Consider the following 25024-nt stretch of genomic DNA (forward strand, 5'->3'; position numbering starts at 1 on the left):
CGTTCCTGCGGGCTCTGAGCTTGACAGGGCTTTGAGCCCTTTTCAGTGTTCCCGGCTGTATTACGCTAGGTTCTTGCCTTGCTTCACAACTGTTTCTGAGCCAGAGGCAAAAATTTGTTGGCTTTTTTTTTTTTTTTTTTCCTGCTTGCCTGTCAAGGACAGCGTGCTTTGTCATGTTTTATGTCATTTCTGCGCCGTCACCCGTCTCAGCAATCTGTTGCGGCATGGAGTTCAGTACTGCTGTGTGCCTCCTGAAAGGGAAAAATACAGATCAGCTTGATACCCTCTGATTTCCATCAGCATTGGAAGATGATTAATGGCATGGAATGTGCTGCAGGACTTGGTATTGAAAATCTCTAGCTGTGTGAGATGTTTGGGAAGCGAAGAAAGGACAGCTGGGAGCGCTGGCCCCTGCGGCAGTCGGGGTTTGTGGGATAAGCTCGCTCGCTGATCATTTTTGTAAACATCCAGCTGTGAAATACTTGAGCGGTGCTAGCACTTTCAATTATCAGGAAGTTTCAGGCTCAGCACCCTGTAGAGATGAACAGGCAGTTTCCACTTCTGTCTCAGCTATTGTTTGAGGCTATCTTCAAACTTGGGCAGAGAGTCTTCCAAGCATGAAGCAAGCACAAGTGATGCAGTGCTCTGTGACCATCAGCACAAGGGCCGGGGGAAGACGGTAATGAGAGCAATTACCCTGGCACTGCGCTCCTGCGTGGAGGGACGACAGGCTGCATAGTGGATCCTACTGCTTTGCAATGTTGCAGGATGCCAAATAGCGATGCCACTATGTCCCATTATTAGCACTTAGTGAAGATCTCTGACTTGATGGCTGGCACTTGGGGTCAGGAGAAGCAAAGTTAGAAATCCCAATCCCAGCTCTGCCCCAGGGTCTGGCTTTGCGTCTGAGCAAGTTATTTGTTGCTTGGTGGCTCAGCTTGTCCAGCTGGAGAGCTGCATCTCTGGGCTGGTGATGCTGAGGTGTAATTCCAGTATATCTCTGTCACCGTGTTTTACAAGCACGTGATGGAAAAAGTGCTGTTAGCTTGTCAGTACCAGGGCTGGCTGTCGCATACCTTTCCCCTTCAGTCTCCTCCCTCCTCCATGAAGTTTCAGAGGTGACACACAGGCATACCAGCCTGGTACTCCATATCCCTGCTCCCTAACCACAGGCTCTCTGCAGCTTCTGACTAGGTTGTTTACCAAACCACTGAAGACTGTCTGATCCGTGTCCAGGCTTCCCCAGAGAGCGCCTCAGAGAGCTGTGTCCTGGCAGCTCTCAAATGTGCTCTGAAGGTTCCTGAATCTCCTCTTTGCTGCTGGATGCTGGTTCTGATCCATAAGGGAAATGGAAAGCTGGCCAGCTGGGCGAGGGCTGCGTGGAGCTCCTCTAGAACAGTAAACAGTGACTCACCCCCTCCTTGTGTCTTCTCTCTCTTCATGTCAAATATATTGCCTCGCATATGCTTCTCTACTCTCTGATTCACACCACCAGCCCGTCCCTCCCCGCTCTCATTACAAATGAGTGACAAGTGTCAGTCTGCCTTACAGGATGTGTGAAGGTTGTCAGAGCAGGAGAATGGCTTTTTGAATGATGGGGAGAGGGATGGTGCTCTGCCTACCATGCTGCAATGTGCTGGAAATCCGTGTCGTGCCTCCGAGCGGCAGAGGCACGGCGACGAGGATTTAAGCATCTGTAGTTGCCTTCACCTGTCAGCTCAGATGTTACCCGTGGTAGGCACATCCGTTTGGCTGGCGCTCTGGAGCTGGGAACAACTTGCGGATAAACGAGAAATTTAAACAGCTGCCTAGGAATTAAATGGCTGCATTTGGGAATGAGTAGAGTATTCCCTGCGTAGCTGTCGGTGCCGAGTTGAGACGTGATGGCAGAGATCCCCGCCGCCGCTTGAACCTTGCGCTGTTTTTCTGCCCTCGGGAAGTCGTCGCTGGCCTGGCAGAAGGTGAGGGCTGCATGTTTTCAGTCTCCTGTATGAGTGTGAGGATGGAAGCTAAACACCAGCAGAGCCGTCTGCCAGGCACTCATGTTGTGGCCGGAGCTGTCTTTCAGTGTAGAAAGAGTTTTAAAATGTTAAGTTCATCTGCAGTTGTCGGGTGTCGGCAGTGATTTTATAGTAATTCCTTAATGTGTAATGTGCTTGGAAAGCCCTGTAGCGTGGAAAGTCTGAAATCTCACTCTGGCATGTTTTCTTTCTTAATTGCAAGCCTTGTGTGGAAAGCTCTGTCCTACCTCTGCCTGAGTCAGGCTTTCTGCTGACTTTCCCTTTCAAAACGAAGGAACTGGGATCTCTAGATTCTCTGAGCTGAGACTGTCAGGCTTAGGATGTCAGCTGGAGACTTCCAGGTTTTTGGGAGGATGCTTCAGCATGCATAGGAGCTGTCTGAGAGAGGGAGAGGGCGTTGGCAAGGCTGTCAATGGGTAACTTTATTGCAGAATTACAAGGGCTCTTTATGTAACCCACAGTCAAAACACTTGCTGTAAATATGAGCGTGGAGCTGCTCTGGAAAAGCTTTTTCCCCTCACAGTTGGTGTAATACTACTTGCTGCTTTATTGATGTGGCGTTCGAAGTGTGTCGTACTGCTTACAGAGCAGGGATGTAGCACGGCCCTCGTTCCAAAAAGCTGAGCTCCTAATTTTAGATGTGATGCAGCAAATGCAATTAAGGAAAGAAGGGCAGGAGTAGGGTAAAGACTAAAAGGGTTCTAATAATCAAATTGCAGGCAGGGTCCCAGAAGACCCCTGTGCAGCATGTTTAGGGAACGCTGCTGGGTAGGACTTGTTTGCAGAGTGCTTTATGATTTCATTGCAGGGTTTTGCTTTTTAAGTTTGGGAGATGACATGCTGATTTTTAGTGTCTTCTTGCTGGTAGCTGAATAGTCCCAAATAATCCTGCTGGGAAGGATTTGGTAGATGAGGAGATGAAGCCCAAGGCTCTGGAGGACTGCTGGTGAGGATTGCGAGTGTTGTTGTATCGGTTTCGAGCAGAGCCCAGACCACACCTGTGCCTTCACCTAGTGCAGAGATAAGACTCTCCCTGGCACTCATATCTGAGTGTGAGACTTGAGCCTGTTTGAGTGATTCTACTTGCTCTATGAAATCTTGCCCTTTGGGTCAGGCCAGCCCACAGTCTCCCACCCTTGTTTTAAGAGGGTCTGGCATCACAGTTCCTGATGGTGCCTTGAACCTCCTCAGTAAGTGTCAGCAGCAGCTCTGGCCCATGGCCCCCGGTGCAGTAGGGTGGATCCCAGCCTGTCTCTGAGGCATGCTGGCCCATCCAGGGTGCTTTGGTGTGTGGGGGGAGACAGGTGTGCAGCAGAAGACGCTGAGCCAAGCGCCTGTGCTGTCCACCGAGGAATGTGCTGGGTGAAGAGCTGTTGCTTTGGTGACATGGAGCAACAGGTGACCAGAAGGGTTTCATCACTCAGAGCTGGAGCGTTGCTCAGGGTGGCAGGTGAGCCCTCACGCTGACCCCCACTGGAGGCAACCTCACCCCTCGGCTCTTGTTTTCCATGATACTTTACATTTCTTTCCGTCTCCGCGCAGCCAAGTGGCCGCGTTCAGTTTTTCCATCGGCTGGCGCAGAAAACGCTTTGAAGACGCGCTGGGTGAGGATCAAAAGGCTTTTTGTGCAGTTGGTGGGTGTGACGGGGCTGTCGTTGGCCTCCCCCTCCTTTCTGCCTTTCCTTTTCCGGCGTTCGCAGCGCGGCGAGCGGCCAGCGCGCCCAGCGCGCCCCTTCCCTTGTAGGGATGGGGGCGGCGAGGGAGGGGGGATGCCGCCGAGGGAAGGAAGAGTTTCTGATGCTGTGGGAATGTGAGCGCTCAAACTCTGTAAACAGCTGGTGACTCACTGCATAACTATGGCACCAACTGCCTGCGGCCCGGCTGCGCCTCTGCAGGGAGGGGGCTGCCGGCCCTTTCCTCTACGCACTGGCAGCGCCTCTGCGCTCCTCAGCTCCGAGACCTGCTGGCCAAGACAAGGAGCTTTTTCCTTCCCCCCAGCTGCCGGTGCCTACGTCTGTGCCTCCGGCCGGGAGGTAGGGGTGGGCAGCCGGTGCCTGGTGCGGAGGGGAAGCGGTGGACGGTGAAAGGGCAGTGCTGGGGTGTGAAGAGGTGCCTGTGCTCGCAGGAGATCGTGCTCTGAAGAGCACGCAGGCAGAGGTTGGGCACATCCCCGTCTGTCCAAGGTAGCTGAGGGGGGCTGGGACTTGCCCCCCCACCCACTCAGCCCGCTCCTGCTGTCCTGGCACAAGGGGCTGTGGCTGGAGGTGTGCCCGGGGTGGGGCTCAGTGCTGGAGGAGAGCAGGGAAGGACTCGGTGATGCTCTAGAAAATGCAGCGCACACCAGTTGCTGTAAGTGGTCCATTCATCACGGAGCATCTTGGCTTGTGTGCTGTGCGGCTGTCCTTGTTCCTCCTCCAGACATGGAGAGCTGTGCTGTCTCGGGCTTAAAAATAGAGGAGGCGCCTAAATACACTCCCTAATATCTAGGATAGTATCTTGCAGCTCTGCAATTACAGGATTATTTTTTTCCCCTCCTGCTCTTCATCTTGATTTTTATGTAAGTCGTGTGATGATGAGGTGCCTTGACTGATAAAATTCAAGTGACAGCAGCACGGGCTGAGCCAGCACCTTCACCCACCCTGCTCCCACTGGTCCCCACGCCCCACCTTTGCACCCCCCAAATCCCGCCACCCCTGTTTGCAGATATGAATGAGTTTGTTTACTCTCCGACGACCTCGTGATGTCTTTGCACAGACATGACCTGAAGTCATTATTGCTTTTGGGCTTCTCTGTTTCCATGGTGACTGTCTCCGGGTTGGCTACTTTCCCAAGGTCACCATGGCAACTATCAGAAGGGAATCATGCTTGGGATGCTTTGGCTGGATTTTTCATGAATGATTAGGATGTGTGACACGATGCAGACGTGGAAATGGGGAGGGTTTGGGCTGGGCTGGAGAAGGTGGGGGGAGAGAGAGAGGACTCCCGCCAGACAGGCAGCGCTCTGCGGTGCCGCGGGTGTGCAGCCCTCGAAGCCGCCCTGTGTCGGGGGCACCGGCGCCTCACCCCCTCCCCGCTGGGGAGCCAGAGCAGAGGCTGTGATGGTGGCACGGCTGCCGGTGCCTCTCCCAGGGTAGGTACCATCGGGCCGTGGTGCTGCCGTCACCACGGGGTGAAGGGGCTGGGCGGAGGTGCGGGCAGGTGGATTTTCTGCGAGGCGCTGGTCGCAGGGGTGTAGTCGCTGGCTAAGGTGAGACTGAAGGGCAGCGTCGCGGCAGGGGACGGGCTGGCTGTCGATGGACATGCCTCCACGTCACTAGAAATATCCAGCAGGTTTGCTCTCGCAGTCTGGGGCTGGAGGGTTGGGAAGCAACAGTCTTGGTGTGTTGGGAGAGGTGAACTCCTTCCTGGCTTTGTTGTCAGGGGCTTTTGTTTCTGTTGTTTGGGGTTTTCTGGTAGCGTCTCCTTTGGGTGGGGACAGCGGTGGAAGCAGGTTACAAACCAGGCAGCTTCTCTCTGGGTTGCTGGCTCAGTTTTGAGCTGGGCTAATAATCATCAAAATGAGAATGAAGGGAGTTGTTGTCTTGTGGCTTTTCAGTGCCTTTTATGAGCAGAGGTAACTCTTAATTCAGTCCCTAATAGGCCATTTGGAGCGTCTGGGATGCCTCCAGAGGGAGGTGAGCCAGTGACAGGGCCTTGGAGGCCACGCTTCATTCTCCCCTTGGGAAGGGGTGGCACATGGCAAGGTGGTGCGTGATGCTTAGTGTGACTCTTGTTTACAGATCAATGTGGGTGTCCTCCTTTCCTCCCTGCCCTATCTTCTCTCCTGGACTGTAGCGTGGTTAACAGCAAAATATGAGGTCTTGGTGTTAAAAAGCAATGCAACACAAATTTCTTGTCAACGTAAATTTCTCTTTCTCTTAGCTGAATAGGGTAGATGATATCTGAATCCATCCCAGTGCTTCAAACAACTGCATGCTTATTTCTTTCAGTGGTGGTGGGTTTGGGGGGCTGGGTACGACCTTCCTGCCCTCATCTCCGAGATTAACCTGGAAACCTTGTTTTGTTTTTCCAGTTGCAATTTCTGAGCAGTTTTGTCCGGAAGACTGTGCTCAGGTTATGACGACTAATCCCAAACCGAACAAGGCATTAAAGGTAGGGGAGAAGCTGAGTGGGTGGTGCTGGGTGGCTGGGGAGGCTGTCGCAGAGCTGTGCGATGTTGGTTGTACGTGACTGTTCTTTTTCATTCCGAGAGACTCTTAGAAATGGGCGCTGATACAAATTTCCCACTGTCTACAGGAAAAGTTAGGGTAGAAGAATACTGGCATTACCCAGAAAAAGGCCTGAAGTCTCTGGGATGGCATGGAGGCTGGTATATCCCAGCAGCTATCCAAGAGACTTCTGAGGTATTGGTAGCATCCTGAAGTGCTCCCAGTCTTGGCAATGAAGTACTTTTACTGTCAGGACTAGGAGGCACTGGGGAAGGGACTTGTTCAGCTGGTGTCTCCCAGTCCCATGAGACAATAAGTGCCTCGGACTTACCAGCTTGATGGTGGTCTGTGCCTGGGCTGTTCATGTGTTGTTGAAATTTCTGTCTAATGTTTTGGCTCTTCATTCCATATGTCCTGCAGTCTCTGAAAAGACAAAAGGATGGATGGTGTCTTAAAAGTTGTTAAAAGTTTCAGTGACATTGAAGATCTTCTTCAGCCTAAACAATTCAGTGATTCTGAAAATAACCGTAGTGGCAAATGCGCTTGAGGAAAGGGCAAGGCCTTGGTAGTTTTCTCATGTAACTTCAGTTACTACGTGCTGTGCCCCAGCAAAACCAAATCAGGCTGTCCTTGAAGCCAAGCATGGTTGGTTTCGTTCACTACTGAAATGAGCAATCTTCAACGAAAAGCCACAAAATGTTGAATTAAGCCCTGCACAGAAGCAGCTATTCTGCTTTTGAGATGCTGCACTGGTGTCCCAGCATAATGCTGGGAAAAGGTGTCATCTTTAGCATTCATTATGAATTCCAGGTCCTGACAAAGGACTTCACAAAAATAATGCTTCAGTTGCCTTTACATATCCCCTTGAAAATCTTGCTCTTGGGTTCACATTGGGTATGTAAAGATCACTGCCTTGTCTGACCTAAGAGGGTGACCCAAACCCAGACAAGTACAGTACTCAGATCTCTGCAATGTTTAACCCAGGTGTTTTAGTGGAGCTTGTGCTCTCCACGGCACATCAGGGGTGTTTTCCAGGTAGGGATGTCACATTGCTGAGGGGTGGTGGCCTTTCCTCCTTCTGCTGCCCAGAGCGTCCGCTCACGTTGGGTTGCTGCTACCCCTGTGCTGTTGGTATTTGCAGGTAAAGGAGGAGTCAGGAGAGAATGCCCCAGTGCTGAGTGATGATGAACTCGTGTCAATGTCCGTACGGGAGCTGAACCAGCACCTGAGGGGTCTCACCAAAGAGGAGGTCATCCGTCTGAAGCAGCGGAGGCGCACGCTGAAGAACCGGGGCTACGCTGCCAGCTGCCGCATCAAGCGTGTGACTCAGAAAGAGGAGCTCGAGAGGCAGCGGGTTGAGCTGCAGCAAGAGGTGGAGAAGCTGGCCAGAGAAAACAGCAGCATGAAGCTAGAGCTGGATGCCTTGCGCTCCAAGTACGAAGCACTCCAGACCTTTGCTCGTACTGTGGCGCGAGGGCCTATTACCCCGACCAAAGTTGCCACCACCAGTGTCATCACCATCGTGAAATCAGCCGAAATCTCATCCAGTTCTGTGCCGTTTTCAGCAGCCTCCTAGTGCCCTCGGTGGGGGGAACTAGCAGCCTTTCAGCGGGGAGGGGATAAGGCTCTTATGCATTGTTCCGGAGTCCTTGGTCACGTCAAGAATTGGCATTTTAAGAAGTCTCTTCCAAAAGTGCAAAAAACCAGAAGAAAATAAAAAAAGAAAAGAGAAAAACAAACAAACCCAAAGGGTTCCTACAAAGGGAACTTAACTGGCTGCTTCTCTCTGGACTCAGTGGCTCCATCAACCTCTCGTGTCCAGGATTTGAGCTCTGTATGCAGTACAAATTGCAAGATCTGCTTCCTCCTTCCCTCTGCCTCCACAAACCCCTCTCAGCTGTGGGCAGCTTTCCAGCTGGGAGAAGATACCTGAGGAGCCTCCGGAGTCTTCGTGAATGATGCTCAAGAGCCAGGAAACATACGGACCGTAGAGATCATCATGTGAGATGAATGTATGGGAAAAAGTTTCCTTTAGTGGCCTCCTACTCCTTGTAAGAAGGATCTCCCCTACCTTCCCCACTTCCATTTGATGTTGTGAGGGCAGGAATACAGGCTTTTTGGGTTTGATTTCAGCCTGCTAAGAGTGGATGGGAGTGGGAGGATGATGGAGATAAATGCTTGGGTCTGACCACACCCATTCAGAATAACCTTTTGTTTTCAATTCATGCTGTTAAAATATGGAAAAATATATATTTTACATATTTTAATATGCCCCATTACCTGTGTGGCCTGTAAAAAAACTACATTGCAGCCTTCTTTATTCCAAGCCCAAGTTTCCTGATAGCTCCTTCCCAAAGGTGTGCCTGTGAATTGGGTATATTTATGCAGTTTATTTCTTCCAAATGATCCGCAATCTTGAAGTAGCAGCTTTTTTTTCCTGGGTTACCTGAAGCTGAAGGGAAGGAGGCACAGTAAATGCTGTGAAGATCAGCATGATGGGGAGGAGAAGGGGAGATGAGGAGGAAAAATGCTGCACGTATTATTGGTGGAGGCAGAATTGGCTGTGAGAGAAGGTAGGACAGTTCTGCTGGGATCAGCACTACGAGAAGGGGTTTGTGCAGAGCATTTCGGAAGGATGTTTCTAAAGCACTGAAGTGTAACTAGAGGGCAATAGCATTCAGCCAGGAGGAGAGAAGTTCAGTGTCTCCTCTTTGACAAAAGCATTGGTATGTTAGCAGTGAGCATCCTTAGCTGGAGAGCTGCGCTCACCAGTTCTTGGCGATCAGAGAAGGGCTATGGGGAGGTCAGATGCGAGCTTGGAAGAGTCTTTCCCTCTCCATTGCACATTGGATGCTGAATTTGGGATCCAAAGAGTACAGTGATCAACCCTCAGTGTTCAGACAACCTGTGTGAATGTGACCCTGAAACTTGATGCTTTCTCTTGCAAGTGGGTGAGTTATCCCAAGAGGCGCACGGAGGGCAGGATGGAAAATCAATGTGCGTGTAGGGGACAGAAGAATTGGGATTGAGAAGTCGTTTGTTTGGCTCTGAGCAGTGGTTTGGGAGAGGGATTTCTGGCTTGGCAGTGGGCAGGATTTGGGAAGCTGAAAGGAGAGGTTCTGCTGTCACGCAGCAGTGATGAAACAATGAATGTTTCCAGGTCACTGTAAAAAAAATAGCTATGTTGGTGTTCGTGTGTTTTGTTGTTGTTTTTTTTTCTTCTTGAAGTAGGAAAGAAAAGGGATTGTGTGTTTTGTAGGGCAGGTCAGAGACTTGTGGAATGGACGATGCCTGTTTTCACGCAGGTGAGAATAGAATGAGATTGCTGAGGTTTAAGATGAGGAGAAGAGCTCAGAGAATTTGGGCTCCCAAACAGAAAACAAAGATCACGGAGAATTCATAAGTGGTTTGGACTGAAAGAGAATAATCAAGTGCTACCATTGTTGGAAAGAGGACAGTGAACTGGCATCTGACACCCAGTATAATTTGTTGTTTGAGGCTTTGTCTTGCCTTGAATAGCAGTAAGTTGGTAGAAATTTAGTGAAGCCCTACTTGTCTTTGGAAGAAGTTGTTAGCTTGCTTTTTCTTTTTTTTTTCACCTTGTCATCGGAGTCTCTGGATTTCCCAGGAGGATCCTTTGTGAAATAGGTTAATGAAAAGAGAAACCTCAGACTTGGTTCTCATTCAGTCCCCAACATCCACATCCGTGACCTTACTGAGCCAGAAAGGGTGTCAGTGAAATGCTTCCTGAAGGCTCGTTCCCCCTGCCAGATCCACGTGTTTTGGAGGGGAGCAGGGAGTTTCCTTCAAGTGATTTTCCAACACGTAGAGTTTGGATGACACTTAGTGTTACCTCATTTCTCCTCCATTCCCTCCCTATCTCCAAACAGGCAGATTGATGTCCTGTGTATCAGTACCAGTTATTGACTCCCACAGCAGAAGCTGAGGAAGAGAAAGATGTTATGGTCATTTCCTGGTCCTCTCATGTTCTCCAGCTCACAGACATTGGACACTTTCCCAGACCTTACAGGTGCCTCCAAAAACAGGCAAAATGGAGACTCCTGGCACTGTTGGGGCTTTAAATGAAAACTTTAATGAAAAAGGCCAGTTGACTTGAAAATGCCCAAATGCTTCCAGTCTTTTAAACAGCTCCAGAGCTCCGTAACATTCCTGGCTAGATAGGAACACCCTCTGGCTGCCCTTGACACCCCTCCGGGGAAATCAGACCTGTCTCACTGAAGGGGACGGAGGTCGAACTTTGTTCCTGGGGTCTTCTTGCTGTTGGAATGAGTTGAGAAACATATCTTTATGTGGCACTTCCCTTGTGGCCAAGTATTTCTTTTTTTTCCAGTTCTTGGAAGGGTGCCAAAGGCTTGTCCAAGTGATTGCTAGTTTAGTGCTGGTAGGCACTTAAATCTCTGGTCACTCGATAAAGAACAAGAGGCCTGGGTGTTGTTAAAGCTGTTGATACCATAGCCATGGTAGGTAATCCATATTGGATATCCATAAGGACCACGTGGAAATATTTAAAGAGAGAGAAATATATATATAAATATATAATTATATACATTTTATCGTACAGATTTTTCGTAAAAAAGAAAAAAAAATAATTTTTTTTCCAAGTTTGATACTGTAAATCTTTATTAAAAGAAATTGCCAGTCCAGGGCTCCCTGGGTGGTGACCTGGAGGGGAATGAAATGTCCTGGCTAAACTTCCACAGAGGGATCAGAATTGCAAGGTAACGTGGAGGGAGGAATGACCCGAAAGCTGTTGATCGCGTTGGAGACCCAGCTCCTCCACCCTCCTCCCTGGAGGGCCCTCCAGCTTGGGGTTGTCGCGTTGCATTCCTCTGAGGTTCGGTTTGTTTCTGTTGTGTTTTATTATTTTGTTTTGTTTTGTTGTGGTTTTTTTTCTTTTTTCTCTCCGTCCTGCACTTGCCAGCCTGACACCCAGGGCGAGCGTGGCGTGGGGAGCTGGTGACGTGGGACGCGTCCCCGCAGCCGCCCCTCCCGCGCGTCCCTCTGCTGCAGTACTTTGGATGCCGGGGCTCCCTTCTCTGCCCCTCTTAGTTTGTCCCCCTGAGCCTGCTGAGGAGGAGTGGGGGCTCTCAGTTTTGGGTGCTGGGATCCTCTCCCCTGGGCCTGGCCTTTCTTTGGTTGCTCCCCATTCGCAGTGTGAACCGAGGGCTGGGCGGGAAGGCAGGAGAAGACGAAAGCGTCACGCAGGGACCGGGAAGGGACACCTCTGTTCTCATAGACATGTTTGCTGTGCTCTCTGTCGGGAGTTGGGGAACCTTTCCCTCCAGGGCAGCTCCAGATCCCTTTGAAACAAGGCAGCGTCTCTGCTCCTGCCCAACTCTGCTGGGAGGAGACTGAAAAGTGCAGAGACCTGGGTGCCACGGCAGGGAGGGACAAGGCACTGGGCTGGGGCAGAGACAAGCTGTGCCACGGGATGGCTCAGACCCGGGGAGGAGGAGAAGGTGGCAGTTTTTTTTTTCTCTCTCGAATCATTTAAACTTCATTGTCATGATTGTTTTTATTTAAAAAAAAGAAAAAAAAAGAAAAAAAAAGAAAAAAAGGGGGGGGAAAGGAAAAAAAAAAGAAACAAAACAAAACCGAAAAACTTTTGTAATGTGGATTTGTTTTCCTTCGTCTGTATTTCAGTCTGCTGGGGTGTTTCTGTAGATGGTGGATACTTGCTTTCATTTTTTTAATGATAGAAGTCTTCTGTTTTAAGTTGTTTTTTATCACCAGCTCATTCTATCCTCTGTGGTTACTCAGTAATTTCATTTCAATATTTATTTTTGTGCTGCTTTTTTATTATAAAATAAATTATTGATATACCAAGCAATGTGGATTCCTGTTTGTAAGGCGAATAGCCCTGTGTATGTGTCCATTACTTCTCTTGACAGCCACAACGTAATTTATTGCTGTAAATTTAGCTGCAGTGACTGGTTTTTTTGTACCTTTCCAATAAAGCATTTTCTGGTTTCAGACTTGCCCTGGTCTATGGTCAGCGTTTTGGAGCCTGAATTGATCTTCAGTGGAGTGTTTTCCTCGGGTTTTTTTGCTGCCTGTCCCCAGTGCAGCACCCGGCTGGCAGTGGTGCTGCGGTGAGCGATGTGTTTTTTGGAGGCAGGCTGGGCTAAGGCGAGTGGGATGGCAGCTTGGGCTTTGGCAATCATCTGACCCAGCCTCCTGGAGCCCATTTCAGCCTTGCTGTGGTGCTTTCTTGGAACACTTGGAATGTGCTCCAGGGATAGCTCTTGTCCGAGCTGTTTCTCAGGTCCATCCCATGCTCAGTGTGTATTTGTTCCTAACGCAGGGGCTCTGTCTTTGTGCACAATCAGTGGGTGTCTGTGTTAGCACAAGCAGGACTGACAGCTCAGCAGGCACCTGCCTGCAGTTGTGATGCTGAGCAAAGCCACTTGTGGCTTGGAGACACTGTGACCTGTCTTGAAGTGCTAGAGAGAGACACTCCTCTCTCTTCCTTTGGGTTGTGAAATATCCCTTCATGGTTTCCGTGTGTGACTTCTTGTGAATAAACTGCTTTAACCCCTTACATAAATACTTCATCTTTTTGCTTTTCCCTGTTGGGGCTTTTCAAAAGGTGGTACCTTGTGCCAGTGAGCTTTCAGGGGTTGTGTTGGCTTTAATTCCCTATTTCGAGTGGTCGAGTTTCTTGAGGGAACAGCTGAAGGGGGTAAAACACTTGGCCTGTGTTGAGGCAGTAGGCTGGAGATAGATGGGTGTGTTGGCCAAAGCTGGAATTAAGAGGTAGGGCAAAGTGGAGAGGAGCAGGGCTGAAAGGCTTTGTGTGTCAGCAGGTAATGGATGGTCATTAGGTGGGGCCAGGCAGGCTTGGCTGAGCAGGCATGTGGATGAAGCCTGGGGCTGATGGCAGTCTGCGCTGAGCAAAAACAGCATGATCAGCTCCTTTGGCTCCTGCCTGGAGTCACTGCAGCGAGGACAGTGGAGGGGACAGGGAGGTGTGCCAGTGTGACCCTTGGAGGGATGGAGGAGGATAAGTTCAGGAGGAAAAGGGTATCAGGGATGGGCCAAGTGAAGGTTCAGAAGTGAAAGGAAACTCGGTGTTCACCGTGCACAGGGGAGGAGCATAGAAGGTCTCTGTGAACAGCGTGGTAAAAGCACAAATCCTGCTCTCTGCCGCATGTCTGGCAGTCCGGTGCCTGTCAGCAGCTGGGCCCAGGGACTTGGTGAGTGCTAGCACCCAAAAAAAAGAAGTGTCTATCTCTAACTAGGTGCTGTGCAGCGAGCAGCCATGCGTGAGAGCTGCCTCTGCTGTGGTGCCAGCGGATGCCTTCCTTCCCTTCGGCTTTTAGGCAGGTCATCCTGAGCTCCTGCAGGTGTAGTGGTAGGGTGTGCCCTGTGACAATCATCCCTGCCATGAGTGGGGTGTAAACCTGCCTGATCCAAGCCCAAAAAGCACCAGGAGATCCGATAGCTGCAGCTCAGCCTTGTCCTTGGGGAAAGCCCGAGGACAAGTGACAACGGGAAAACAAATCTGCCGACCACCGGAGCCTGCTGCTGGCAGTGAGAGACGCCTGTTCCTCCCGGGCTGCCTGCTGGCGTGGCTCCAGGCACAGCAGGCTCCTGTGTAGGTCACCCGTGTGCTCGCCGCCAGCTTTCCCCGTGTCCTTGTTGCGGAGGTGGAGGAGACGTGTTAGAGGAGACCGTGTCCAGCCTACAACACTGCTGGCATTTCCATTCCCCGTGGATGCCTTTTGACAGCTTAAGGGTTTGAGGGCAGTGACAGCACCCAGCCTGAGCCATCAGCTCTTGCCTCTCTCCCCTCTCCAAGAAGACGGACGAGCAGGAGGCCCAGCTCGCGCCGGCTGGAGCAGGGAGGGTGCCTGCTGTTGCCATCGCGGCAGCCAGCTGGTGTCCAGCCCAGCACGGCTCCTTCAGGCTGGTATCACACTGCTGACTTGCATGAGTCACAGCTGACTTTTTTTTTTTTCTTCTCCCTTCCTTGTTTGGCTTGCAAGAAAGATCTGTTTTACATATAATACAGTAATCAGGGCTTGACATAAATAGGCAAATGTTATTGTCTGCAGTGGGAATTGCACCTGCTGGCAGAGCAATGGAGGCAGCCCATTATGCACCGGAGTCGATCATTTGTGCAATGAAGTACAACCACAGTTCTTGCTGTGTTCTTGTGCAAGTCTTTATCTCAGCGTCTGCGAGTGCGCCAGCAGATGTGCCATCATCACCTTTGCAGTCTGTCCTCGCCCCAGGAGCCAGAGCAGCCTCTGTTCCTGCAGCTGTGGCTGCCTGCTCCCAGAGGGGTGAAGACCAAGATGTTCAGCTGAGATGTCCCTGCTTCAGTGCTGGCTGCATTACAAAGCCGAGCAGCCTTGCCCCTGAGTACTGAGGCTGCACTTTCTATGCAGGACAGTCTTGCTCCCAGGATGTGCAGGATCCTGGATGAATGCCTGGATGTGCAGAGCATCTGGCTCTTGTTTATGGACCTTATTGCAGAAGTGGCCACAGTCTCACTGGCTGAGCAGATAGATACAAGCAGTGCTCCTTTGGACCAGAGGGACTTGCAGGGCTGGCTGAACTATAGGTTGCTCATGTGGAGTCTGGGTTGTAGCACGGTAAGATTTCTCCAGCAATAATAATAAATAGAGCTTGTCTTGTTGGTGTTGGACTCTGGGCTTAGCTTATCTAAACCGGATCCAGCACCTCTGAACCACTGCATCCACAGCTTGGGCGAGGGTTGGAAGAAGTGCTCTGCAAAGAGAGGAAGCGAGAGACACGCACGTTCTTTGTGGAGTCAAAAAGATGAGCACAAATCCTGTAGGAATGCCAAAATGTGCAGGATGCTGCGTGTGCAGGTATTTCTGCTGGGCCAGCATTGAGGGGCAGGGAGGACGTTAAGCTTAAGAGCATCAGCATTATAGCAGGAACAGGCAGATCGTGGGCTTTGCTTGCTGAGCTCAGTGAAAACGCTCGCTTGCTCTGTGCTAGAAACTGCTGTTTATTAGAAAAAGAAATAAATAATTTTCTGTTGTGATTTACATTTTGCAGCTTAAGAGCAGGGAATAAAAAGATCCAAATTCTATGATTTGTGTTTAAAAGGGCTCCAAGCCTTATCCACTGGTTTGTTTCTCACATGACTGCAAATCTGAGGCTGTAGATTTGCCTTCATCCTTCCACTAGCCAGCTACCATCCCAGACAACAGCCCAACCAGTGCCTAAGTTAATTCCCAGGGATCACCTCATTAACAGGAGAATAGAAATTGGACTAAAAATTAGGGAAGAAAGGAGAAGTCCTAACAAAAGGATGTGAGCTTGCCATCACTGATATGAGGAGCATCCCTCCATAAAGTCTTCCCTTGCCTGTGGTCTTGCCCCAGCCAAGATACGGCAACATCCTTCAGCACTTCTCTCTCCTCACCATGGTCACCCAGCTGGGCTCAGCTCCTGCTTGCCTTCCCACAGGTCAGGCAAAGCCCAGGGATGGGGAGTAGTGAAGGGTTAGGAGGAACAGACAGTTCTCAGTAAGTGAATTCCTACCACCACCAGTCACAGTCTGGTTCCCTAATAAAGATTCTGATAAGGAAGCTGGAATCCCTTTTAACTTCTGATCTGTTCAGAGATAAACGGGTTTAGACATAAACAAGCACTTCTGTCACTGGCAGCTCTCAGAAATGCAGCTGCAGACCTCTGGTTAGTCCCAGTGAGGTCCTGCCACACTCCCGGGGGAGTTACTTGGACAGCTGCATCCACATCTGGAGGGAGAAGAGGATGACTTACTCTTTCTCCATGGTAAAGGTCTTTTGCATACCTCTATAAGCTTTGCTGTGAGAAGGAGAGGGGGAAAGATGTAAAAATAAGGAATGACGTCTTTCAACCTTTACCGGGTTTTGAGGTGAAGTGAAGTCACCTTCCTGGGCTGTTTTTCTCCACGGAGCCCTTAGAGATCATTTTTTACTCAAATTGGGAGAAACTAGAGCAGAACTGTGCTGAGAAAAGCATTTCTCTCAGGCCTCAGCACTGCATGGAGGTAAGAGGAGGGCGAGGGCAGCTGGTCTCTCCTGCACTCTGGCTCCCCTCGCTGCCTGGCATCCCCCAGCATTGGCACAGGGCTGGCAGAGAGACAGTGGGGCAGCAAAGCCCAGGCTGCAACATAGGGTCCAACACGGCTCCATCCATGACAGCAGAAGCTGACACTATTTGACTTAACCTTTTCTGGGTTATTGCATCTTCCCTCTGAGAGACTGGCTTTTTGGAAAGAGTTCCTGACTTCTCAGTACTCTGATTAGCCCAGGCTGTCTCAGCCTCAAGACACCTGCCCTTTGCATGGGTTAAAACCTCTTCAGTGTCAGTGTCTCTTCTGATACCTCCTACAGCTCCTCATCTGACAGAATTAGCATCCTCTTTTCAATGTTTTTGCTCTTCCTGCTGCTCTGTCCATCTATCTTGGCGGCCATGTGCCTGTTCTCCCCCGGCGCTTTGTGCTCTGCCTCCTGCATCGACTGCTGGGTGTACTGCTGGTACGTGGGTGAGAAGTTGTGGATGGCATCCTGCACAATGTCCTGGGGGCTGATGGTCTCCTTCAGCCCACTCGAGATGCTCTGCATCGGGGCGAGGTTTGCTGCAAAACAGGGAGAGCAGGAGGGTGAAGGGATGGTGGACAGTCAATGAGCCCAAGTGATCCAAGACACTTTTCCTTAGAAATTCAAGATCATTGTGGAGCTCATTGTGGGCCATGCCAGCTTACAGTTCCAAAGAGAAGGAAGGCAATCCCAGCTCCATGTTCCAAAGAGGACAGATCCTCTCCAACAGCATGTGGGTAATACCACCATCCCCTAATCCTGCCCAGTCACACCAAGGTCTCCTTCCCTGCCCCCTTGTTTTAGCTTGTGGGTGTCATGAGGGAAGAGGGAGAAGGAATGCACGGAGCACAGGATAAAGAAATTCCTCTTGTAGCCTTAAGCATCCCATTGGTAATGGGATACTAATAAAATAAGGGAGGTTTCCTCTTTCCTTAGTCATTGAAGAAAGGAAGAAGTGAGGAAGAGTTACCTGTTGAGTTTTCTTTCTTCTCCCTGTACACCTGGCAGGTGAATGCGTAGCGCAGGGCAATGGAGGCAAAGAACATTTCAATGCAGATGATGAAGTTCTGGTAGCCAGCAGCCACTGTCCCAGCTCCCACCTCCTTCCCATCAATGATCTGAACTTCAGGGATCACCCCACATTTCTCCAGGACTGCCAGCAGTGTCCCTGTGCAGGGGAAGGGAGAGGAATCAGTTCTGCTCCTGCACCCCTGATCCAGGTGGGGCTGTGGGAGAAGTGCTGGGTGTCCATGGTGGGACCCACCTTGCCAGAAGGAGAGGAAGATGACGGCCTTGATGGTGATGAACTTGAGGACCGGCTCAAACGGGCGCAGCAGGTCCATGGTGGCAAAGTAGAAGAGGAAAAGGGCATAAAGAGCCAGGCTGACAGAGAAGTTGTAGATGATGGTGATGTAGAGGTATCCACTGTGGACACTGTGGGCAGAGAGAGAGAGAGCTGCTACCCTGGGCTGCGGGGAGCAAAGCAAGTGCAGCTGGGAGCAAAGAGAGATCAAAGGGGGAAGGGGAGAGTGCATAGCTTTGCTGTGGAGGAGAACACAGCCCAGGAGGGGGAGGAGGGCAGAGGTAGAGCAGCTTCTCCTCTGTTGGTGGGGCTTCTTTTTACTTATTATTTTATTTATTATGGCTCACAGGAATTTTGTCCCTTTATTGCTTGGGGTTAGTGAGTCTCCATTCCCCGTCACTTTGGGCTCACAGTGCTCACTTTGCATGCAGCAGCTTCCTGGGGAGACTGGCAGGACACACTGGTGATGTGGCAGGGATCCATCCTCTCCCATTCACCCCCCCCAGCCCCACCCAGCATCCTCACTTGAAGTCTCCATCGTGGTACTTCCCGAACGCCTGCAGGATGATGGTGACGATTGCCATGAGGGGTTTCACAATGCAGAACTGCAGTGTGGCCTGCACAGGGGAGAGACACGGTGTACCACGGGCAGCAGGACATCCCACTCCCCACATCCCACCCCTCTGCTCCAGGGGCACACACACAGAGGAGAGAGCAGTGCTGTGGGGTGAAATATGAACCAGCAAAGGGTCTGCAGATGTGAGGGAGTGGGGCTTCCAGAAGGCAGCTCCCAAAAGGCAGCATAGCCAGTCCAAGGTGGGGGATCAGAGGGCTTGGGGACAGACGGGTGACAGGATTCAGCCCACAGTGCAGTGCCGGAGAGTGAGACAGCATCCAGGCTAACCTGGGACTGGACAGAGATGGCAATCTGAGCTCTGCAGTGGGAGGAGACCCTGACTCAGCAGTGAGTCAGAGGCAAGGACAGCGAGCAGCCTTGCTGCTGGCCAGCTGCCAGTGAGCTGGTGACCTGCCTCCCTCAGAGGAAAAAAGCCTCCAAATCCAGCATCTTAAGAGAATAATGAACCTAAGCTGCCCTGGCAGGGCAGTGGGGAAGGAACCTGCCACCCAGAGAGCCCTCATCTGAGGGAAGTGCAGTCGATGCTCCCCATCGGGTACCCACCTGTTTGCAGAAGCGCAGGAACCCGATGGAGTAGGACATACCCTGAAGGCAGCAGGTCCCATAAAAGCAGCTGGACCTGAAAGCAGAAGGCGAGGGGATGACATTGGAGGTGCTGGGTGGGGAAAGTGGGTGGAGAAGGAACTCACAGGATGCTGGGACTTACGCAATGGGCTTCCCTCGGATCTCTGTCATGATGGTGCTCTCCCCTCCGAGGTACTCGAAGCACAGGCTCAGGAAGCTGTAAATCACAAAAGCTGCCAAGGCAAGGGCAGACATGATCAGCAGAACTGATGGAAGTCCTGGAAGAGGTTGTTTCATCTCACATTCCTTCCTGCTCAGGTGTTTCCTTATCCAACCTGGCACTGCATCACGATTTGGGATGCAGGTGGGTGGGAGCCCAGTGAGAGGAGCAGCAGGTCAAATCCATCTGACTTCCAAGTGGAGTCAGACACAATGGGCACAAAGTTCATTACAGACACAGCAGCTCCTCTGGGCACACACAGTGACCACCTGCATGGAAGTACCTCAAAATTGCTCAGGGGCAGCACAAGTAGCTGGTGGCCAGCAAGAAGTGGGTCCTCAACAGTTTTCTTGGACATCCCCACCACATACTTTTCATATACTCCAAACCTGAAGGAATGCGAATCCCCACACAACTTAGTTCCTGAGGAAGAGAGGAACAAGGTAGAAAAACAGCCTTAATCCTGACAAGTTTCCCTTGCACTTCAACACACCCCAGCTCCCCAATTTCTTGGGTACATCTGCCTCGTGTTTTAGAGAAGCTGCACTTCTACCCACAGGCAGCAGGAAAACCTCTTTCCCGGGATCATGGTGCTGGGGTGCCTCCAAGCCTGTATCTGAAAGGCACCAGCTCGTGTTTGCCTGTGGGGCATCCCCTCCCTGCTGCCGACAGAGAAGGAAGGGGAAAACTTCGGCACGGAGGAAGGGAGAGTGGGAAGTGAAAGCGATGGAGATTTGCCACTTCACAATCCAAGATGCTCCAGAGACACAGGTCAGCAGGATGAGAGCCTTGCTTTGCCTTCAGCCTCCCTGCTGAGCAGATGCTGTGCTCACCTTCATAGCAGTCACGCACTGAGTCGAAGTAGACATAGTACTGGTGGCTGCCGAGGAGGAGGAGGCTGAGCCAGGAGTCGAAGGCATAGACGGGCACGATGAAGAGGATGCGGATGATGTAGCGCTGCTCTTTGGGGACGGTGTAATTCCTCAGGTGTGTGTAGATCTGCAAAGTGCCCAGCATGCAGAGTTGTGGCTGCCACAAGTCAGGATGGGGACTAGAGATGCTCCCCAAGCCCACAGGAGTGTTCTGTTAACCCTCCTCTCTGGGGTGAGAGCTCTGCCAGCTTTCCACCACAGACCCATCACAGTGAACACACACATCCTGGTCCCTGGGCCAATCCCTTGCATGAAAACATGTGGAAATCAGGTTCCTTCTCTGGGCTGTATGAGGAATGTGCCTTCCCCTGTGCAGCCCCATCCCAGTGCTTGGAGACAGCAGCTTGCCCCAGGGCTGCCTTCAGCAACACGGACCTGCACAGCCCCCTAAACCATGCCCACTCAGGGTATGCCTCAAGGCAGCTGGTGCTGTGCACCCCAAATGCCCCACTGGGTGTTGCCTCTGGGCAGTGCCAATGCCCTGCAACCTCTCCTGGCTCTGACAGCCACCTGGGGAGAGTGTGGGCAAAGTCCATCCCTACGAGCTGCCAGCACCAGGCTCCTCTCAGCAGAGATATCGCCTCTGGGCAGCAACAGGAAGAAAGATCTGGAGCTGAGTGTTTTGTAATGAACTTGGGGGCAATCAATAGTTTTGCTCTCATGTCAGCCCCTGTGCTGAGCCCCATCTCTGCTGCAGCCCATACCTGGTGGAAGGTGATGATGAGTGCTGACCACACAAAAATGCCAGAGATGACGTGCGCTGCTGTCGTGGTCAGGAAAAGCTGCTGGCTCTCCTGGGAGTTGTTGTGGGCAGCTGTCAGCAGGGCAACAGCTGAGAATGGGGGAGCTGAGGCCAGCCTGGCTGCTGTGCCAGGCCCCGGTGTGCCAGGTGCCATGGGAGAGGGCACAGCACGTGTGGCATTACTCATCTGCAGGGAGAGAGAGGAAAGGGGAGTGGTGCAGGAAGGCAGGAGCGAGGTAAGCTGGTGACAGGGAAGGTCCCAGCAGATTTCCCAGCCCACACAGCATGTACAAACCTCCTGTGAGGTTTAGCTCCTCCTCGGGGTTTTTCCAGGGTGTCCCTCACCCAAACCAGCCCCTTTGCCATGATTTGGTCTGCTTCTCCCAGCAGGAAAATGCAAATATCCTTCAAGAGCAGGCCCTCTTTTCCCTGAGGATGTCTATGCAGCTCCCATGTCTCCCAAAAGATACACTTCTTCTGAGCTTTGGTCCTTGCTTTTTCAGGAATAACTCCCACTTGAAAGGGATTGATCTGTACATATTTGCGCCCCTGTGAGTTCATACTTGTGGCTCAGGACCCTTTTCCATCAGAAACCAGAGACTTAGGGGTTAAACCAATCTCTCACCCAGGATAATAAAGAGTCCCTTACCAACAAGCCATCAGGACACTTGTGTCATCTTCCTTGGGAGCCCAGAAAACACCAGGTCCCCCCCTAAATTTGGCTCCTTTCATCATGTGTGGCCTGCTGGGAGCAAAGCCTGGGGCTGCTTAAGAAACCAGACATTTGGTGTCACCCACACTCTTCACTCAGCTATTTTGGGATTGTGGGGGTGTCAGTGTGCCAGTAGTGCCAACCCCAAGACCTGAAGGACAGCCAGCGGTCCCTCCTGCACCCAAATTAAGCACAAGGGAGCGAGCCTGCCATGCCAGAGGCAGAGCTGCGGCCCTTTGGGGATGCTGGATTGCTGTGGCATCTCCCTGCTCGGTGTGTGCTCCTGGAAGCTGGCTGCCCCAAGGCACTGAGCATTCCTGGTGCAGAGGGTGGCTGGGCATATGGACACCGTGTACCCTGCGGCTCCAGACAGCAAGGACCTAATAATAAGCAATTATTTATAGGGCAGCTTCATATCTCAAGGCCAACAGATGCATAAACTGCCATGTTTGGGTTCTTTTTCTGCTAATCTATGGAAAGCTGCTTTTTCCCAAGAATAACAATAGGGTTTAAAAAACCAACAACCTGCAAGCTGAACTCTAACAATATAGATGCTTCTCAGTGCACTGTTAATAACAAATATTTTAGCTGCTCAGTAACTATCACCTGGGGTAAAACTGTAAGCATGAACCAGAGAGAAGCAGAAAAATATCTGCCATAGATAAAAGTGGTGGGGAATGACCTCGGTCCAATTAAACACTGAAAACAAACCAAAGGAAGAGCTGACCCCGCGGCTCCCTATTCTGCCCTGTCACCGAACCCCAACCTCACAGGAGAGGAAACTCAGCTGGTGTCAGATCAACAGCCCTAAAAATACCTTTGCCCGGCTCCGCCTGGCAGGAGTCGCGCGTAAGCGGAGATGCCCGGGCGGCAGCTGGCGGGGCCCCAGGAGCTCACCCCGGAGTACCCGAGCGGGGAAGCGGAGCCGGAGCTGCTGCGGGGACAGCGCGGCCGATAGTGTTACACGGGCAGCAGGGAGCCGCGTTCTTCCTCCCTGCCACCGTCCTGTGGTCCTGCCCCGGCCAGCAGGAAAAAGGATCCCGGGAAAGCCGGGGCGGGATCTGGTCTTTGGACAGGCTTGGATGCTGCCGGACCTGCCTTTGTAAACATTAACAGGAGCACGGAGATAGCTCGTGGCACAGGGAGGGAGATGAGAGTCCGGCTGTGCCCCGTTCCCCAATCACTCCTCACTCTTTCTGGAGGCTGCCCTGCTGCTGGCTGGGGCTAAATGGCTGGATTTGGCCACGCTTTGCCTCTGCCAGAGTATCATGACAGAGCAGGATTGAAAGCTCACTCTTTCTAGCTGTGCTTTTCTAGTCACTTTTCTAAGGATCCAGCTTACTCCCCAAGACATTGCAGAGAGCTGTGCTCTTCAACAGATCCATTTATTCTGTTTTCAACCCAGTGCTGTGCCACAGACGCTTGGCCCAAGATACCCTATCTCCTATTAACTTTCCCGGTGTGAGCACAGTGGCACCAACAGCCAGTCCTGGCAGCCTCCCCGACATTGTCACGCTCTGAACATGGCAGAGCAAGTCATTAAGAGCAAAAGCCTCGGTGCCGCTCCGAGACAGGGCTCCCAGCTCCATAGGTAATTAGATCCCGGCCGTGCAAGGTAGTCAGGCAATCCAATGCAGTTAGAGAGCCATTTGCTTCCAAAACAAAGGCAGCAAGGAGACACCGGGAATAATATCAGCTGCAAAATTCAGCTCGATGGGACTGAGCCATATCCAATCTGTCTGTTTTCAGACACCTTGCAGGTACCTGCCATAACTGTGTCTACCTGTTACACACACTCCCTGGGATATTAGATGCTAAGTGAGAACTGAGAAGATAAACTGAGAAGTGAAGCTTGTGTTCAGACAGGCCACCTGCAAATGGGGCTTTTCACCTTGCCAGGTATTCCCGTCCATCTGCAGGCTGCCAGAGCCTGACTCCCAGCTCACATCCCTCCCTGTGTCCTGCAGCACCTAGGACAAATCCCTATCTGGGGGGCAGCCCCCTGTGGGGCGAAGCAAATCAACAGGGAAAGGTGAGCCCTCGCAGTCCCCCAGCAGTGCCTCTGAGATCCCTGATCCACATCCCGGAGAGGGGAGCATCCAGGCTTAGCCTCACCAGAGCAGGAGACATGCCTTTCCTCCTGATTGCTTTCAGATAAAGCCAGGACTCTCGGGTTATTTATGGGAGACCAGCCTCTCCACACCACCATCAGGCCACTCAGGAGGAAGGACCTACAACACACAGCCACAAATCGCGGCAGGGCAGCACCGAGCCCTCCCTGAAGCCCATCTGGAGGAGTGGATGACGCAGGCAAAGGGCTCTTAGAGGAGGCTCTGCCCTCCCAGCGGTTTCCACAGGTGCTCAGAACCAATGGCTGAGTCAACCCTGATTTGTGGGGTTTCCCCCAGCTGCTGTGTACCCCCCGGGCCCCCACTCACCCTTTGGGGCTCCTCCGGGAGGGATTCTGGCTGCCGTGCTCCTGCCTCTGCATCCCCCGTGCCCTCCTCCACCTGCACCTCTGGAGACTCCTCCTCCGGACACCGTCCCAGCCCTGCCCGCCTGCTGGCCGCGGGCCCTGCGGCTGCCCCAGTTACCCTCGCTGTTCCCACCAGTGCCCCACTCGCCTTGGGCCCCGTCAGCGTCCCACTCTCCCTGCCAGTACCTTACTCGCCCTCGCTGCTCCCCGAGTCCCACTAGCGCTCCACTGGCCCTTGCTGTGCCCCGCTGGCGCCCCGCTTACCTTACCAGCACCCCCTCGCTGTGCCCGGCTCACCCTGCCAGCGCCCTCCCTGCGCCCCGGGCCCCGCGGGAGCCGGAGCAGCAGGTCGGGCTTTGTCTCCCGCAGAAAAGCTACCCAACTTACCTTTCCAGTCCGCCGCGCTCGGCACCCACGCCCGCAAAGCAAACACGGATGGAAAGCCGCGGCGCTGCCCGACGCCGCTGCCCCCCACCCAGCACACGTCCTGCGGCCAAGGGCAAGAGCTCTGCCTGGGTGGCAGAGGCAGCTTTCCCAGCAACTGGGAATTAATTTCTACCTGGAGGAGAGCGATGACTAAAAGGCAGACAGCTGGTGGCACCTTGTGCCTGTTGTTTGGACAGGCCTCCCCCTTGGTTTACTGTGCAGCAGAGAGGAGCAAAGTCGAAGGACCAATTGCTCGTGCTCTAATTTATCGCACGCAGAAAGGCAGCAAGGTAAGTCTGTCCTGGCTCTGAGCATCAAATCAGAGAGGTTTCCACGTCCTTTCCTCACCCACCGTCCTGTGCAGACCGGGTGGCACATACACAGCCAGGAAATGAAGGTGCTTAACTTGTGCCTGGCATTTAGGTAGTAACACTCAGCTCTTTGGGGCACAGACGTGGTGTATCACCACTGTATCACCACAGTGGAAGATGCAATTTCCATCCAATTTGCTTATTCATGTATGTTTTCCACAAGCTGCTCAAGCTATGGACACAGGGAGAGCACCAGTTTTGTGTCAGAAGAGAATCCCTACTAGCAAATCAAGATTGACAATAACTAATTCCACATGCCTCTCTCAGCCTTCCTAGACAAAAAAAAGGGAAGTGTAAAAGAGGAAAAATTTATAGTTCTGGCAGATG

At 52.0% G+C, this 25024-nt stretch overlaps 2 protein-coding genes across 3 annotated transcripts in view; one reads left to right on the plus strand and one right to left on the minus strand.

The window, feature by feature from the left end:
• Nucleotides 1–12230, plus strand: part of MAFK (MAF bZIP transcription factor K) — a 14296-nt gene extending 2066 nt beyond the window's left edge. Inside the window, exons 1-3 of one of the 2 annotated variants that reach the window (XM_066198295.1) lie at nucleotides 5062–5151; nucleotides 6094–6173; nucleotides 7371–12230. In XM_066198295.1, the coding sequence (XP_066054392.1) occupies nucleotides 6138–6173; nucleotides 7371–7805 (471 nt within the window). In that variant the 5' untranslated portion in view covers nucleotides 5062–5151; nucleotides 6094–6137 and the 3' untranslated portion in view covers nucleotides 7806–12230. Of the gene's footprint in view, nucleotides 1–5061; nucleotides 5152–6093; nucleotides 6174–7370 lie in introns of those variants that run through there. The other variant, XM_066198294.1, reaches the window with a different exon arrangement.
• Nucleotides 12231–15215: 2985 nt separating this feature from the next.
• On the minus strand, nucleotides 15216–24112 carry TMEM184A (transmembrane protein 184A). The gene is made up of 9 exons (XM_066198331.1): nucleotides 23863–24112; nucleotides 20675–20899; nucleotides 19872–20037; nucleotides 18961–19051; nucleotides 18798–18873; nucleotides 18143–18234; nucleotides 17579–17748; nucleotides 17285–17482; nucleotides 15216–16853 (listed from the first exon to the last, which is right to left on the minus strand). The coding sequence occupies exons 2-9, from the start codon at nucleotides 20897–20899 to the stop codon at nucleotides 16603–16605; spliced, it is 1269 nt and encodes a 422-aa protein (XP_066054428.1). The 5' UTR covers nucleotides 23863–24112; the 3' UTR covers nucleotides 15216–16602.
• Nucleotides 24113–25024: the final 912 nt, after the last annotated feature.

Source organism: Chamaea fasciata, unplaced genomic scaffold (assembly GCF_029207755.1).
Source record: "Chamaea fasciata isolate MVZ Bird 193981 ecotype frontalis unplaced genomic scaffold, bChaFas1.0.hap1 SCAF_16, whole genome shotgun sequence".
Taxonomy (NCBI): domain Eukaryota; kingdom Metazoa; phylum Chordata; class Aves; order Passeriformes; family Sylviidae; genus Chamaea; species Chamaea fasciata.

Coding starts and splice junctions, on each gene's coding strand:
- TMEM184A (XM_066198331.1), bottom strand. CDS start 20,899: ATGAGTAATGCCACACGTGCTGTGCCCTCTCCCATGGCACCTGGCACA. Junction 18,874..18,960: donor ATCCGAGGGAAGCCCATTGC/GTAAGTCCCAGC, acceptor TTCTGCTTTCAG/GTCCAGCTGCTTTTATGGGA. Junction 16,854..17,284: donor GAAGAAAGAAAACTCAACAG/GTAACTCTTCCT, acceptor CCTGTTTTGCAG/CAAACCTCGCCCCGATGCAG.